This window comes from Barbus barbus (assembly GCF_936440315.1).
Source record: "Barbus barbus genome assembly, chromosome: 6".
NCBI lineage: Eukaryota > Metazoa > Chordata > Actinopteri > Cypriniformes > Cyprinidae > Barbus > Barbus barbus.
The window spans coordinates 37,965,637-37,982,834 of NC_136734.1; the positions used below are offsets into that span (position 1 = coordinate 37,965,637).

The following is a 17,198-nucleotide window of genomic DNA, read 5'->3' on the forward strand; positions in this document are numbered from 1 at the left end:
CAGTCTTTTTTGTTGAGCTGTGTGGTTGTCTGGCTAGTAGGTAGGGCTGCATTTGTATTTTTATCAGTGTCATAGATATTTTGAGTTCTATTTTTTTAAGGCTTACAGAGCCATTAAATGTGGTCTTATATATTGCACATTTCTTGAGTACTGTGTATGAGAAACCCAAAACATATGCTGTTTTGGGTTAAACACCATCATTTAACAAAACAGCATATGTAAGAGAACTATCATAGTATTATGATCATAGTACTATTCATTAGTGCTGTCAAATGATTAATCGTGATTAATCGCATCCAAAATACATAATATATGTGTGTGTACTGTGTATATTTATTATGTATATATATGAAGACACACACATACAGCATATATTTTGAAAATATTGACATGTATTTATATGTATTTGCATGTATATATTTATATTCATAGAAATATCATATATACGTAAATATATTTAATATAAAAACTTAAAAGCATATTTTTCTGAAATATATGCATGCATGTGTGTGTATTTATATATGCATAATAAATACGCAGTATACACTCATATATTATGTAAAAAAAACTTTTATTTTGGATGCGATTAATCGTTTGACAGCACTACTATTCATAGTTATTACCAGCAACAATACTTTGTAGTCTTTATTAGTTAAAACTAGTTTAATATATACATAGATACATATGAAGAGTTCATCTGCAAAAACAGATAACTCCGTTTTTACCATTTTCAAAAATCAAGTTTTTTCATTGTGCATTATTAATTTCAATCAAACTGCAGTTGGGTTATTCTGATTAGGTACAAAATTACTAAAAAGGTACTAGCTAACTAACACAAAACGTATAAATAGCATAATAAAAAACGTGATTTTTGAACATTTTAAATACGGATTTATCTCTTTTTGCAAATAAACTCTTCATATATACACACACAAAATAATCAGGAATTTACTTAGGAGGACCACTTGTTTGAATGCAGTGTTTGTGTGTGTCTCTAACATTTCAGGACTCTCAGAAAACAGCACTTCCTGTTTTTTACAAGCTTATTATTACTGTTGTCATCTAGTTAAATGTTAAACCAATTTTATATGATACGTTTTTTTTGTTGAGCTGGATAGTCGTCTGACTAGTAGGTAGATTTGCATTGTTTTTATATTTACTGTTGTGTCATAGCACATATTTTTAGTTGTATTTTTTGACTTTATATGTAGCTAAGTGGAATAAAGAACCTATCCCTCATTCATCCATCATGTTTATCTGTCAGGACCTGAGATGAAAAATTGCTCATGTTGCAGCCAGGTAGATTTTTCTTCCTCTATTGTATTGCGTCTCCTTTATTTCTCACTCATTCCCACATACTGCTGTTTTCTCATTCTCTCATTCTGTAAGTAGCCCGACAGACTCTGAGATCTGTGAGCTTTCTGCCTGATTTAATGGACATTTAATGCCCAAGCCATATATAGGGCTCAAGATCTGACAGTTTATTAAAATCACAAGTAGTATTCTGTATTCATTTAAGAGTCAGTGGAGTGAATGCACAAAGCAGTTTCATATTCATAAGTGGTATTTTGGTTTCTTATTCACTAACCACCTGCAGTTCAGTTTAACCAGGCATTAAGATAGTGGTATGGGAATTTCAATTAAATAATTGGGTTTTATTTTTTTTGCGTAAACATGTCTATTTGTATGCAAATTAAGCTTATAGATTTGCACTGTATTCACAGAACTAAGCAATGTTTACTTGCGGCATTTAACGCCACATTAAAAAGGGAGATAAAGTTTTAAAGGGATGTTTATATAACTCACATCTAATCAAGTTGATTCAACTTGAGCAAAATATGTATGCTACAAATGAGTAAACTCTAGCCAGATTTTTAATCCATTTCACATAAATATATATATATTTTTAGCCTTATATGTACAGACTACTGTTAAAATTTTTATGTTGGTAAGATTTTATGTTTTTGATAGTATCTTGTGGTCACCAAGGCTGATCAAAAGTACAGTAAAACAGTTCTATTGTGAAATATTTTTACAATTTAAAATAACTTTTTTTTTTATTTTGATATATTTTAAAATGTAATTTATTCCTGTGATGGCAAAGCTGAATTTTCAGCACCATAACTCCAGTCTTCAGTCACACATGATCCTTCAGATATCATTCTGATTTAGTTTTTAAGAAACAATTTTCAATATTCTTAAAGACGAAAACAGTTGTGCTGCTTACTATTTTTAAATAATGTTTTAATATGAATATTTTAGTATTCTTTGAATAGAAAGTTTAAAAAAACATTTATTTGAAAAGGTTTTGTCACTTTTTTATCAATTGAATGCATCTTTGCAGAATAAAGGTATTATTTTTAAAATGTTACGTTTTGAACAGTAGTGTGTGTATCGTATGATTCAATTTGTGTTTCATGTTTAATGCATTGTATAATACCATGGAAATGTGGCAAGGTGACTATTCAATATACGCTGTTTTTGAACATCATTCATTCTCATACTTGGAGAGCTTGTAAATGTGATCATTTATATGTAAATTTGTTTAGTACTGTACAGTATATGAGAAACACAAAACACATGCTGTCTGGGGTTAAAGACCATAAATTACCAAAATAGCATATGCAACACTATACAGAACTATCATATTAGAAACTATATTAAGTGCTAACAACAATTCTTTATTTGATGCATTTTTATTTACTTACTGGAATTTACCACTTTTTTATTTCTAATCTGTCGTGGTCTCTCTGTACGGTGGAGGTTTTGAGCGTCTTTCTCTGGATGGCGTTGTAATTACTCATTATCTCTATGGATACTGCGATAACTGACCTCTCTTCTCGTCGTAATTACCAGCCTTTTCATAAAGCTAAAATGTCAATTATGGCCACGACCAAGCCTCCTCCGAGCCCTCGCTCTCATTCTTTCTTTTCTCTCCAATAAAGAAGTGTAGGAATGTGCTCTTGTGCTAAATATTTATGTGGTAAATACTTGAGGAGATGAATTTCAAGAGACCCCAGCCCACATGAAGACCCATTAACCCTCTCTGAATGTGATGAAATGATTGTATAATTGAGAATATGATCATTAATCTCTGTCAAAGCCGAGCAATCGTGAGATATGAAAGTATCACAGTGCCAGCTGGCATCAGCTTTACATTAGAGAGGCTTGCCTTCCCTGCACCTCAGTTTATTGCAGATTGTTATTTTTCAAATCAATTTATCTGTGTTTGCGGTGGATTTGAGCTGTTCAAGTATTCCATCCAACATTTTAATAATATGAAAGGACAGGGGTGGAAAGTTTCCAAAAATTGATTCGGGAAACTTTCAGATGTATTTAAAATTCCATATAAATTAGGGCTGTTGAATGATTTCATTTTTTTCTTATCTTATGATTTACCTGTTAATTAATGACAAATTAATCACGCATCAATTTTTGCCTGTGAAATTACCCCTGAAAGATTATTTGAAGTCATTGTTGTCTTAGATGAGAAAATAAGTGAACAGACATTGCAATAGTAGCTTTAGAAAGAAATATTTTGATACAGCATTGCATAAATGATGGGTATCAATTTTTTAAATGAATATTCTATTCAAATGAAGCAAGTGACTGTCTTTATGAATGATAACAGAATCACTGGCTTCAAAAGTTATTTTTCCATAGTTAACTGTGCCAAATTAACACATTAAATCGACAGTCGTAATATAAATATATTATAATTAGAGCTGGCGATTTAACATGTTATTCAAATTATTAAGTTAAGGAAAAAATTATGTGTTATATAGTTAAGAAATATCATGGACAACGAGTGCCAGTTACTTCATTCTTTAATGAATCAGCCATTTGAATGAATTAATTAATTATTCATTAAGACATTTACTGCCACCTACTGGCAGTTTTAGTTTCTTATTTAGAGTAGCATTTTATTAAAAATTATTTCATATTTGTATCTAACTAAAAATAAAACATCCATATGAATAAAAGCCTAATCAAAGAGTTAGTTCACCCAAAAATGTATGCAAAACAAAATAAAATTTACAGAAAAATTTCTAAAGCTACCTTTTGTAATATTTATTTCATGCTTCCCTCATGTAACACAATAATGGCTTTAAATGATCTTTTGTGGATAATTCCTTAGCCAAAGTTGATGTGTAATTATGCGATTAAAGAGAGCAATTAATCACCACATTGTGTAATTAATGAAATGACAGCCCTAATTATAATATTCAAATATTTAAATGTAAATAAGTAGAATATTGTGATATATTTATGCAAATGTATAAATGTATGAATAAATTAAATGGCAAATGTCTCTCTCACATAGGACACAGAGATCCTGAACACAGTGATTCTGACCGGACGGCGCGTTGCCATCCCGGTCAAGGTTGTTACCGTGGAGCATGACGGAACGGTGAGAGAGGTTGATGACCCCGTGACCTGCACCTCCACAGATGAGGACGTCCTCAAGGTGAGAGCTCACCTGCTTTATCTCATGGTACCTTCTTCATCCTCTGCCCCCCGCTCTCCATCAAAAGTTAAGACAGGAGTGGGGCCTTGCATTGTCGATAGATTTCATCTTGCAAAATGTAGAAGCGACAGGTTCCAGGGTGACTCAGGGAAGCCCAGAGTGGAGGCAGATGAACAGACAAGAAAAACAGCAGGTGCCTGCAAAAGCCGTTTTTTTCCCCCCGCAATGCTTTTCTTTTCAGTGGCTTTGAGTCGCAGAGACATCAGGGAAATATTCACGCTCAGAAATGCACACATACACAAAAAAGACATTTCCAGAACCGAATAATGGTCGGGAAGACAAACGCGAGATGTGTCACATGAAACGACTGAGCTGATGCAAATTAAGACATGAAAGGTAGCAGAACCGACGAAAGAATGATGGAACTATAAGGATGAAAAATTCTGATGTAACAGGAAGAAACACCTTCAAATATAAACAAACCGACCACGTCATACCCATCTGATTATTTATTCAAGTATTGTTCAACTTCTGCAGTATTTATGCACAAATATGTTTACATGCACTCTGGTCATTTTATTGACCTGTGACGTATTGATCTTCCCGTTTTTGAGTTCACCGGACCAGAGATGATCTTCTAAGGTGACATTTACATAAGATTCAGTGTTCAAAACAGCTAATGGATTGGGGTTTTAATTTTTTTTTGTATTTTAAAAACTGCTTTTCTGAGAGGAGTTTCCTCTTCAGACTGTCCGACAGCTCAAACTAATTACTTACTGTACTTTTGAAATGATATATGAAATAAATACAGCCTAGATGAGCTTAAAAACAAAAACTACCAAACCCAAACTTTTGAATGATCCTTCCTTAGCGCTGTTGCTTTAATTAGCATGCTAATATGGTGCTTTAGCTTTCATAATGAAGGGAAGTAGTGTCATTGTTGTACTCTACATTTCCTACTCTATTCTTTTGTAAAAGATAAAAAAGAGTTTATTTTTAGGGCCGACGGTCAATTGTACCCTCGGGGGTTGCGTTAAAGTAGCATCAGAGTCTGCGTCGTCATGCTCTCCTGAGCTCTGGGCTAATAACTGAACTTTCCCCGATGCTGAGGCAATTTCCATTTACAAGCAGCAATATGATGTAGTTTAAATACAATCAATACCCGGTAACAATGAAAAACCCATTCCAGAGCTTTAATGCAAAGTTGAACAACAGAGCGTGTTATTAAGGGAATTACAGGACGCTCATTTTCTGTTGGTGTAGTGATGAGGAAAAAAGAGCATCAGGATAGAAGAGAATCTGCTTCATGACAGAAACATGTGGTGGGGAAATTGCGGCAGGTGTACCTGTCTACTTGCAGGTGTCATAAAGATGTGTGTCTGACCTCCGGCTGACATGCGTGACAGGTGTAAACAGGAAACATGACAGCGTTGCAACTGAGGACGAGATCCAGAAGTGCACCGTCAGGATAAACTCGACAAAATGTTCACAAGGCTAACATACCCCAGCTTTATTTATACCAGGGGTTCTCAAACTTTTTGGGGCCAGGGACCCCTTAAAGAGTTGAAAATTTTTCCAAGGGCCCTCTCAGAATTGTAACAGTGATCAAGCATACGCTTATGACTCTTAGATGTCATTTTTCTGGATTCAATTTTATTTTTATAATTTCTTTTTTCTGTTTTTATTTTTCTGGACTCTGTTTGATTAGTCAAATAAAATTTTAGTAATCAAAAGGTATTTCAAGTTCAAGTTCAAGTCAGCTTTATTGTCAATTCTTCCACATGTACAGTACATACATACAGAGAATTGAAATTGCATTACTCTCAGACCCTTGGTGCATACAGTTAACATTAAACACGTTCAGATACAGATAAATACAGTTTAAACATATGTACATACAACTATACAATTATACAAATGAGGATATTGTAGAAAAAAATAAGAATTAGATCGATAAAGTGGCATAAGGCGCATGGCAGATAGAGTGCAAAACCAGTTAAATAAACAACACTGTGTAGATATATTTGTAGTGCAAAAGAGCTTATCAGTCTGAGGACATTGTAGAAAATAAAAACAAGAGAGATAGATAAAGTGCATAAGGCACATGGCAGAATAGATGGAGTGCAAACCAGTTGAATGTACAAAAACAAAAACAAAACTGTGCAGATGTTTTGTTTTGTTATGAGTGTAGTGCAAGAAGAGCTTATCAGTCTGTTAAAGTGACAAGTCGAAGTGACTGTTCGGATAGTTTTTGTCAGACTATCCGAAGAGGTAATTTGCAGTCAATGTTGGATGGGTAGTGATCAGCCAATGCTACACAAGTGACAGGTGCCGGTCACAGTTTGTTGGTCGGGGGGGGTGTCACAGAGTCAGAGTTCCTAGTGTGTTGCTGAGTTAAATGGGGGTGAAAGAGGGGAGGGGGGGCAAGGACGGGAGGGAGTTCAGCTTCCTGACAGCCTGATGTATGAAGCTGTCCTTCAGTCTGCTGGTCCTCGCCTGGAGACTCCGCAGTCTCCTCCCTGATGGCAGCAGACTGAAGAAGCTGTGTGTCGGGTGGGTGGGATCGCCTGCAATGCGGAGGGCTTTGCGGGTGAGACGGGTGCTGTAGATGTCCTGGAGGGAGGGGAGAGAGACACCAACGATCTTCTCAGCTGCTCTCACTATGCGCTGAAGTGACTTGCGGCAGGATGCGTTGCAAGCGCCATACCACACAGTGATGCAGCTAGTCAGGATGCTCTCGATGGTGCCTCTGTAGAAGGTGCACATGATGGGGGCCGGGGCTCTGGCTCTTCTGAGTTTGCGGAGGAAGTAGAGACGCTGCTGTGCTTTCTTGGCCAGTGCTACAGTGTTGTTAGTCCAGGAGAGGTCCTCAGTGATGTGCACACCCAGGAACTTGGTGCTGCTCACTCTCTCCACAGTCGCACCGTTGATGGTCAGAGGGGCATGCTGAGTGTGTACTCTCCTGAAGTCAACAACAATCTCCTTCGTCTTCTTCACGTTCAGAGAGAGATTGTTGTCACTGCACCATCCGGCCAGGCGGCTCACCTCGCTCCTGTAGTTTGTCTCATCTCTGTTGCTGATGAGACCCACCACAGTCGTGTCATCCGCAAACTTAATGAAAATGTTGGAGTTGTGTGATGGTGTGAAGTCGTGGGTCAGCAGAGTGAAGAGGAGGGGGCTCAGCACACATCCTTGGGGGGCCCCAGTGTTCAGTGTGATGGTGCTGGATGTGTTACTGCCGACCCGTACTGCTTGAGGTCTCCCGGTCAGGAAGTCCAACAGCCAGTTGCACAGAGAGGTGCTGAGCCCCAGCTGGACCAGTTTGTGAGTGAGCTGTTGAGGGATGATTGTGTTGAATGCTGAACTGAAGTCTATGAACAGCATCCTGACATATGAGTCTTTTTTCTCCAGATGTGTGAGGGCTGGGTGGAGGGCAGTGGTGATGGCATCATCGGTCGAGCGGTTGGACCTATATGCAAACTGGAAGGGGTCCAGGGAGGGGGGGAGGACAGACTTGATGTGGTGCAAGACTAGCCGTTCAAAGCACTTCATGAGGATGGGAGTGAGTGCTATTGGACGGTAGTCATTGAAGCAGGATGGAGATGACTTCTTAGGGACTGGAATGATGGTGGTAGCTTTGAAGCATGTGGGGACAACAGCCTGATTTAGTGAGATGTTGAAGATGTCTGTGAAGACATCAGTGAGTTCCACTGCACAGTCTCTCAGTACACGCCCAGGAATGTTGTCAGGACCCGGAGCTTTGCGTGCATTGATCCTGCTGAGGGATCTCCTCACACTGTCCGGGGACAGCGTCATCACCTGGTCGCCGGGAGGAGGTGGAGTCTTCTGTGCAGTGGTGCTGTTTTGTGCCTCAAAGCGAGCAAAGAAGGCATTCAGCTCGTTCAGCAGGGGGATGGTGTTGTCACAGGTCTGTGGTGGGGGCTTGTAATCCGTAATGGTCTGTATCCCCTGCCACAGGCTCCGCGTGTCTCTGCTGTCGCTGAAATGATGGGCTATCCTCCTGGAGTACTGTCTCTTGGCCTCTTTGATGGATCGCGGGATAGGTTGGCCCTAGCTGTCTTCAGGCCCTCCTCATCTCCAGCTCTAAAGGCAGCGTTCCGAGCCTTCAGAAGTCTGTAGACCTCCCCTGTCATCCACGGCTTCTGGTTGGCCCGGACAGTGATGGACTTTGTGACTGTTACATCATCAATGCACTTGGAGATGTAGGCAGTAACAGTCTCTGAGTACTCTTGGAGGTCTGTAGTATTGTTGTATGTGGCAGCCTGTTTAAACATATTCCAGTCAGTGGTGTCAAAGCAGTCTTGAAGTGCCTCTGACGACCCTTCCGGCCACACTTGAATCTGTTTGTGAACTGGTTTGGTGACTTTAACGAGCGGTCTGTATGCAGGCATTAGCATGACAGTGATGTGGTCTGAGGCTCCGAGGTGGGGGAGGGGGAGGGCCTTGTAAGCTCCTCTCTGGGTGGTGTAAACAAAGTCCAGAGTGTTTTTTCCCCTTGTTGGAAAGTCTATGTGTTGGTGAATTTTTGGGAACACACTCTTTAAGTCTGCGTGATTGAAATCCCCAGCCAAGATAAGAAAAGCATCTGGGTGGGCTGTCTGCTGCTCACTGGTGTGCTGGTACAGATCATTTAGTGCCTCACTCCTGTGGTTGTTGCTGGAGCTGGGAGGGATGTATACAGCAACGAGCAGTATGGCTGAATATTCCCTCGGTAGATAGAACGGCCGGCACTTAATAATCATAAACTCCACCAGGTGTGAGCAGTGTTTGCAGACCACAACAGCGTCGCGACACCACGCATCATTGATGTAAACACAAAGCCCGCCGCCGCGGATCTTACCTCCCTCGACGAGAGCTCTGTCAGCTCGATAGCATGTTAGCTGGTCAAGCTGTATGGCGCAGTCCGGTACGCTGTTGTTAAGCCATGTTTCCGTAAACACAAAAACACAACAGTCTCTTACAGTCCTCTGAGTCGAGCGGAGTAGTCGGATGTAGTCCAGTTTATTGTCCAGAGAGCGTACGTTCGCCAGTACGATGGTGGGGATAGCTGGCTTGTGTGGGTTGGCCGCTAGCCTAGCTCGGATACCTCCGCGCTTACCCCTCTTCTGCTTCCTCTCACGCCGCTTGTAGCGCCTCCGCTGTGGGCGAGATGCAGTAGTGGGGGTCGGTGATGGAGAAGGCCTTCGGAGCAGACCGAGGTCCCGCAGCTCTTCAGTGTGCGCGGAGTTTAACTCTAAAAATGTGGTTCTGCCGACCTCGAGCAGAAACTCACGACTGTATGCGCGCTTAAAGACAGGTAGACGAGACGAAGATGTGCAAAAACATTGCGACTTACAAGACAAAAAACACGAAAACACCGGTTTGTCGGGAGAGAGAGAAGCTGCTGCGACTGCGCGCGCCGCCATCTTAGTTTCTTATATCTAATTGATTGAAATAATACAACTTGTACTGTTTAACAACAATTTATTAGAAATGATTCTGAATTTCCATTTCATTGTTCGCAAATTCAGTCTTTTTAATTCTTCTGGATTCTATTTTAATCATTTAATTCACTTTTAATCAATAAAAAGCATGCCTAATCGATTGACTTCATAAAACTTTAACAAATTAATTTATTAAAAGTTTTTGAAATTCTGTTTCGTCTGTTTTAATTTTTCTGGATTTATAATTTAATACAAATATATTATCAAAAGCAATGGTAATCAAGTGAAGGCATAACGCATTACCAGTTTAATCTTTTAAAATGAAATAAAATGTAACAATTCCTTTTATTTTTTGACGAAGAGTATACTGCACAACAGAGGTTTACTGTTAGAATTAAAACACGGAAGAAAACTTGTGATTATTCCTTAAAAAACAATGTTTTAATAAATGTATTATTATTATTACGACTACTAAGGTCATCCTACTGTACAGTTGTAAAATAAATCTGTCACGATTTAATCCAAACTTTTATTTTGACGAGTTGTCATAAAAACATTGGAATTTCTGTGTATATGAAGTAATGATAGTTTTCTCAGATTAAATGGTGAAATGTAGATGTGCTTGAATATGTGTGAAGTAGACGAAACCTGCACCATTCCTTCATATAGAGGCGTTCAGAACATGCAGAATTATAAATAGCAGTCTATTTGTGCTTTAGTATTCGTCCATATCACGATTTGATGACCATATCCTGTGTTATACAGTACAGTAAACTTTATTTGTGTGACTGTATTCCATGATTACGTTGCATTTTCTGTCAAAATCATAGGGCCATAAAATAATTTAGCAGATCTCCGGCTATGTGCGGTGGACGCGATATAAAAGTAGAAATAAAAAAGTAAAGTGAATTATGACAGGAAATACAGCTCATTTGTTCCTTTTTAATGGCAAACGAATGAATGAATTCAGTGTTGAAGTAAAGGATAATGTCGCCCTTTATAAAAGATGTCACCTTGTCACATGACCACCCTGCTGCTTGAGGTGTGAATGCGATCTTATCTTTATCGTCACACTCTGTGGTTAATCAGTTCCGTGTTTGTGTGGGTTGAAGGGCTCTCGTAATGATGGCTGATCAAATAAATAAAGGGGTCGGCTAAAGAGATCCCATAGGCTTTAGCGCTCAAATCCCACTGTTTAACCAGCGTCTCTGAGAGCGAGGCCACGGCCTTAATTGGTTCCTGTGAAGACTCCCTCAGTAATGTCTGCGGTAATTGAATTTGACAAAGAACAAGAAGGACAGAGGCATGGAGGAAGGGGTGAGTGTATGTGTGTGTGTGTGAATACACACTCAGACACATGAGGACACACAAAACAAAGAGGATTATAAATCAATCTTTCACATCCTCACCCCTTTTTTTCCCTGCCTTTCACATTTTTTTCCTTCTGTCTGTTTTAACGTGTTCATTTATTGTGGAAAATGATTGGATTTGACTGTATCTGTGCTAGCGGAGACATTGCAGGTGTCCTCTATGTAAGAGAGAGTGCGGTGTGGAGAGCTGTACGGTGCTAATCCGTTTAATAACTCATTCACTTTGCAGTGACAGGCAGGCAGATATCCAGCGAGCCCGTAATCGTGTAAAACTCTGATCAGGTTAGGAGCATCAGGCCGCTCCTATTGTCAGTTTCAGCTGAGCTGCACAGAAACTAAATATGTTTGTCGAGAGAGAGGGAACGAGGACTGCTGTATGAGTGTGTGTGTGTGTGTTAGTTTTTAATTATTTCTCAACAGAAATCGTTACTTCGCTATGATCAATCTTTCATTAAGATTACAGAGTCATTTTTCTAAATCGTGCCCGCGGATCCAGTGATGATGATTCATTTTTATTACTGGCCCTCCAGATCTTAACATGAGGGATCTTTCTGAGGGCTTATTTTTTTCTGCATTTTCATTTAAAAAAAATATATTTTTAAAGCCCCCCCCCACCCCCCCACCCCCCACCGACAAATCTGACTTATTTGCAGTTTTGAGCAAATAAATAAATGCTTACTATGTATAATGTATCTATGGAGACAAACAAGACATACAGCAGACAGGGTCAGAACACATACAGAAAACATGCAACAAAATAAAAATTTTGAAAGTCAACTTTTGTCTCGGCTACAAAACAGCTATTGAACATTTCCACCATTTTTGTCTGAGGTGAAATATACAGTTTGTTGAGCAATTGTTGACCTGCATGGGGTAAGCACATTTAACTTAAAAATGGCCTGTTATTTTAGTATCACTGAGGTACTATTATAGTTTTTATTACTATTTTACATTAGATTTTTATTGGTCATTTTAACTGTATTTAAAATTTTAGTATTTGTGTTATGTTTTTGTCATTTTTATGTCTATGTGATTTTTGTTTAATTTCTATTTCATTTCAGTACATCAAGTTAAACTAAATAAAAAGGAGAATTGTTGCCCTTTTAAATTTTTTTTTTATATTATTTCAGTTATTATTTCATGTTTATTTTATTTCAAGTAATTAAAATGTTTTTGATGATAGGCTTTTTAAAGAAAAATTTACACCGCAAAACAACATGTCTAATTATTAATTAAATAATTAAAATCTAATTCTAAATCTAATGTAATAAAATATTATTTGTAAAAATTGAACTCGCACAACTATCCCATCTCTTCTATATGGTTATTGTACTGTTTGACAGTTCTTTTGCAATTGTCCTCATGCTTTTTTTCTTTTTCTTTCAAATTTAAGTATCCATTTTGTTATTGGGGTTGAATACTAAGCCAGTGTGATTTTGACGTGGTTACACAAGAGTGGGATGTTATAGTGCATAATCAGAAAAATTTCAATAATGTGGACATAAACTGCTTATGACCCCCATAAACATCACAGCCGCTAATCAATCACCTAGACGCCCTTTTAAAACTATACAGATATAGCTTCTTTCTGAGCTCGTGATGTACAGTGGATATGGCTAAGCTCCCATAATACTGCCCGTAACTCACAACTAATGGACCCTGTGAGACCCTCCCAGGGGCTTTTTCCAACTCTGGTAATAGCCTTTGACCTAACCTTCCTCCTGCTGTGAGCCCATGTGAGAGAGTAGGGAGGAATCGGTTAACCTTCCTCCCCAAACCCTCCTCTTCCCATCGGGAGCTATTAAAAGCCTTTTTTAAAGCATTTGGAGCTCATGTGATGGCCAATGGAATTTTAACACACGACTTTGCCCCCGCAATCCGTGATAAAATGGCTAAGCATGCATATGCACCGCTTGTGTGTTTATGTATATTATCTCCAAAGCAGATTGCTGACAGATACTGTGAGTTATCTGACATGCAGCACTCTGACAGACATATGGAAACTTTCTGTTATGTTAAAAGGTATTTTCTCTTGAATTATTCAACAATATGCTGTTTTCTTCACCATAAACACCTTAGAACAAAGCTTCCATCTGTGTGTGTGTGTGTGTGTGTGTGTGTGTGTGCGTACGTGCAGATAAACTACTCAAACAGACGCTGTGGAAAATGAGACTGACATAGCTGCTGGTGCTGTGCTGTGATGGCAGTATTTTCTAATCAGATACGTTACATGATATGATAGCATACTGTGTTAAATAACCAAATACACTCGCTCACACAGATGGAAGCAACGCTTTAAGGTGTTTTTGAGAAACAATGGCAGATTGTAGCTGAGATGCTGAGGTATCGGAGAAGACAAGTCCGGAAGTTGACGTTCAGTGTTTACTGAGAACTATTAAATATGTTTTTATTTTTCACCAGTTCGTTGCAGCAAACATGTCCGGGTTGGTTTTGAGGTCTTTTTGGCTTCACTGATACTGCTCTAGTTTGTAAGGACACTATTTGTGGGATACTCTATGTGTATCTTTTGACTTGTCTCAAAGAAGAGCTTTGTTTTTAGTTCAGCTCCCAAAGAGAATATGTTGATGAAGGTTTAGACCACTAATAATAATATCAGACATATTGGGGACACCCATGACTTATATACCTATGCAAATATTATGTAAATATACCACATATCAATTTCAGAAGTTTGAAAAAGGCCTTGCTTCCCATTCTAGGACAAACTGACTTGCAGAAATCAACCCGCCTGCCCCAAGTGTTTTAGAGAGTCACAGAAGACTTAAGACATTTTGTCATCATTACTCTCATCCTCATGTTGTTTCGTACATTTATGCTTTTTTTGTTTGTTTTTAGGTGGCAGGTTTGAATGTTCACAAGCATGAATGAAATTTGAGAGCTATATGGTGGAGAGGAAGATTTTTTTGTCAAAATAACTTCCAGTACATTTTCAGTATTATCCACATAAAGTTAAATCCACATAAAATTATTTTTTTTGTGCAGTTGAGTTTTTTACTAAATGTTCCTTTGAGAAGAAACAGTGATTACCGTACAAAAAAAAAAATATATGTAGGACTGGGGTTAGCGGTCATGCTATTTTAGATAAGTGAAGCTTTAATAGTGTATATTTTCTCCATAAAATACACCTTAAAGTCTTTGCTACCAAAAAAATTAATAAATCAAATTCTACTATTTTCGTTAAACACACATTGATGCATATGGGGTAAGTTGTCGCAATGGGATGTGCCGTTTACCAGATAAATTTGAATGGCAAAACAATTATGTAACAATTAATTTATAACATTTATTTATTTATTTTTATGGATACATCAAAATAAAAGGGAAAAAAATCAAAAATGTAAAAGATAATGCACATTGTATATTATGATTTGATATTGAAAAGAAGTATTGTACTACATTTGCTCAAAGTTGGTTTCAGAATATGGTGCAAACTGTGTAGTTTATTTTTAGTGTGCCTTTTTAGAGCTTGACACCCCCACTTTCTGTTCACCTTTGTTGCATGGAAACATGCTAGTTTGAGTTCCACAGAATTAAAAAAACATGCAGGTTTGAAATGAGCGTGAGTGAATAATGACTTTTTTTATATATATCTAGCTTGAGTGAACGTCCGTTTGTAAATGTTCAAGTTCAGATCTGATGACCCCATGAACTGAAGAGTTGGTGACTCACTAATGACTTCTGATTGCATGCTCTGGTGAAAACCATTTTCATGGTGAATAAGCATTTAAGTGTATTTGGAATAAGCTGAAACTACATCAACAAGAATCTTGCACGCAGATGGAAAACTCTGACTGATTAAAGATATAAGACGTAAGGTTAGCATCACACTTTTGAACTCTGCGTCGTCTCTCTCACTCACTCTACCTATTAATCTTTCTTCGTCTCTGTGTTCCTCTGTGATGCTCTGATCATTTCCAGAGCTTTTAAGTCCCACGTCATGAATGCAAGGCGACAGGCAACGATGAGTGCTATGATCAGTCACAAAAAAATCTAATTATGCTTAAGGAGAGAGAGAAAGGTTTATACGATGCGGGTATAATATCAGAAATCTTACTCTGCAGATATGCGTTTTGAGAAATCACCTAAAGGGGAAGATTGACAGATGAAGTTTTAAACTCATCATGTATGTTTAACAGTGCCAGATTCCCACACGAGGCACTATGGGAGTCTCTAACCGCAGGCAGTGTCACATTTAGAACCTGGAATCTGAATTTATCGCCTTCTGCAGTGGAAATGCTCTAAATTCAAATTCAATTACAGTGTAAACTCTTTGGAAGAAAGGCAAGCTTGGATGAGCGGGTAACTGTAACTTTATATCAGTGTTCATGTGAGTGCAAACTACAAACTAGTTCAGAGACCAAGCGGTTCTCAGCATTAATCTAGTTCGTGGCCGTGGGTTTGGTTTATTGGTAAGGACGTTTCAAAATCAGACTATACCGATGTACAGGCACGCAGATGTTCTGCAGTGTTTATGGAATAAAAGTTTTTCTTGTCAAATGGTGTTTTTCAAGATTTTATTTAATTTTGAAAGAAGCTTCTTTTTTTCAGCATGCATTTCTTTGATCAAAATAGAATAAAACAAGAATATTGTGAAATACTGCTACAATTTAAAATAACTGCTTTCTGTTTTAATATGTTAAAAAATGTAATGCATTTCTTTGATTGCAAAGCTGAATTTTCAGCATCATTACTCCTCATTCTAATGTAGTGATTTGATTCTCATTTCTTATTATTATAAATGTTAAAAACATTGCTGCTTAATATTTTAATATTCATATTTTTGTGCATTCGTGATACATTTTGAATTTTTTTTTAAATTCTTTGATAGAAAGTTCAGAAGAATAGCATTTATTAGAAACAGAAATCTTTTGTAGCAATTTAAATGTCTTTAAAAATGTCTATACGCTTACTTTTGATCAGTGTTATGCATCCTTTGTAAATAAAATCATTAATTTAAATTTGACCTTAATTTGATTTATTATTATTATTTACAGTATATACATAAGCTAGGCTATATGATAAATGATAAAAATTATTTGTTATATTTTGTGCATCAATAAAATATTCCACATAATAATCTCAACATTATTAAATACATTAATATGTGCTTAAATGCAACTTGCAAGTTACCATCTTTAGAATTCCATAGAAATGACATTCTCGTAATATATTCCACTCTGGTCATATTGTTTGAAATTGTTCAGTATCTTAACTTTGTTCCCAATCTAAATCTACGCTCGTGTAGTAGCAGCTTCATCAGAGCATAAGGAAGTTTAGATGCACGTGTGCATTCTCCAGCATCATGCTGTAAAAGCAGTAAAAGTGTAGTGTGGGATCATCTATCTGTTTTAAAAACCTTTCTTTGTACCTGGCCATTCCTCTGCAAGCAGTGAACCAGAGCTGCTCTTGCCTGTCTGGGAAATTAATTCCACCCCTTCCAGCTGATGCCCACCATCTTTGTCTTCCCCTTTCTTTCTGTTCTTTCCCCTTCCTCTCTTGCCTCCTCTTTGCCCCCTACCAATCTCTGTCTCTCTCTTCTCCTCCTCACCGCGGCAGAGAAGCAAGTGCCAATTCTTCCGAGTAATTTGCGAGCTGGGCGGATGATGGGATTGGTGGATTGCGGCACCTGGCGCTGTTTTGCATTGTCAGCCAAATAATCTGTGATTTATCACTCCAGAGATGAGCAGAGAGTGGAGGAAGACACAGAACAGAAAGAGTGGAATGAATTAAAGTGGAGAAAAGAACAAAAAAAAAAAAAACTGACTGGAAAAGCAACATTTTGCTGGTAGAAAAGTGAAACTGAGAGGAGCAGCCGAGATCAACACAATGAGTGAAGTCATAAATACACATATATGAAGAACAGTTATAAAAAAGATGCTATAATTATTATTTTAA

At 37.9% G+C, this 17,198-nt stretch overlaps 1 protein-coding gene across 1 annotated transcript in view; it reads left to right on the forward strand.

The window, feature by feature from the left end:
• Positions 1-17,198, forward strand: part of LOC306871210 (transmembrane protein 132C-like) — a 199,858-nt gene that overhangs the window by 171,314 nt on the left and 11,346 nt on the right. Inside the window, exon 5 of the mRNA XM_079418988.1 lies at positions 4,325-4,468. Coding sequence (XP_079275114.1) covers positions 4,325-4,468 — 144 coding nt within the window. The remainder of the gene's footprint in view (positions 1-4,324; positions 4,469-17,198) is intronic.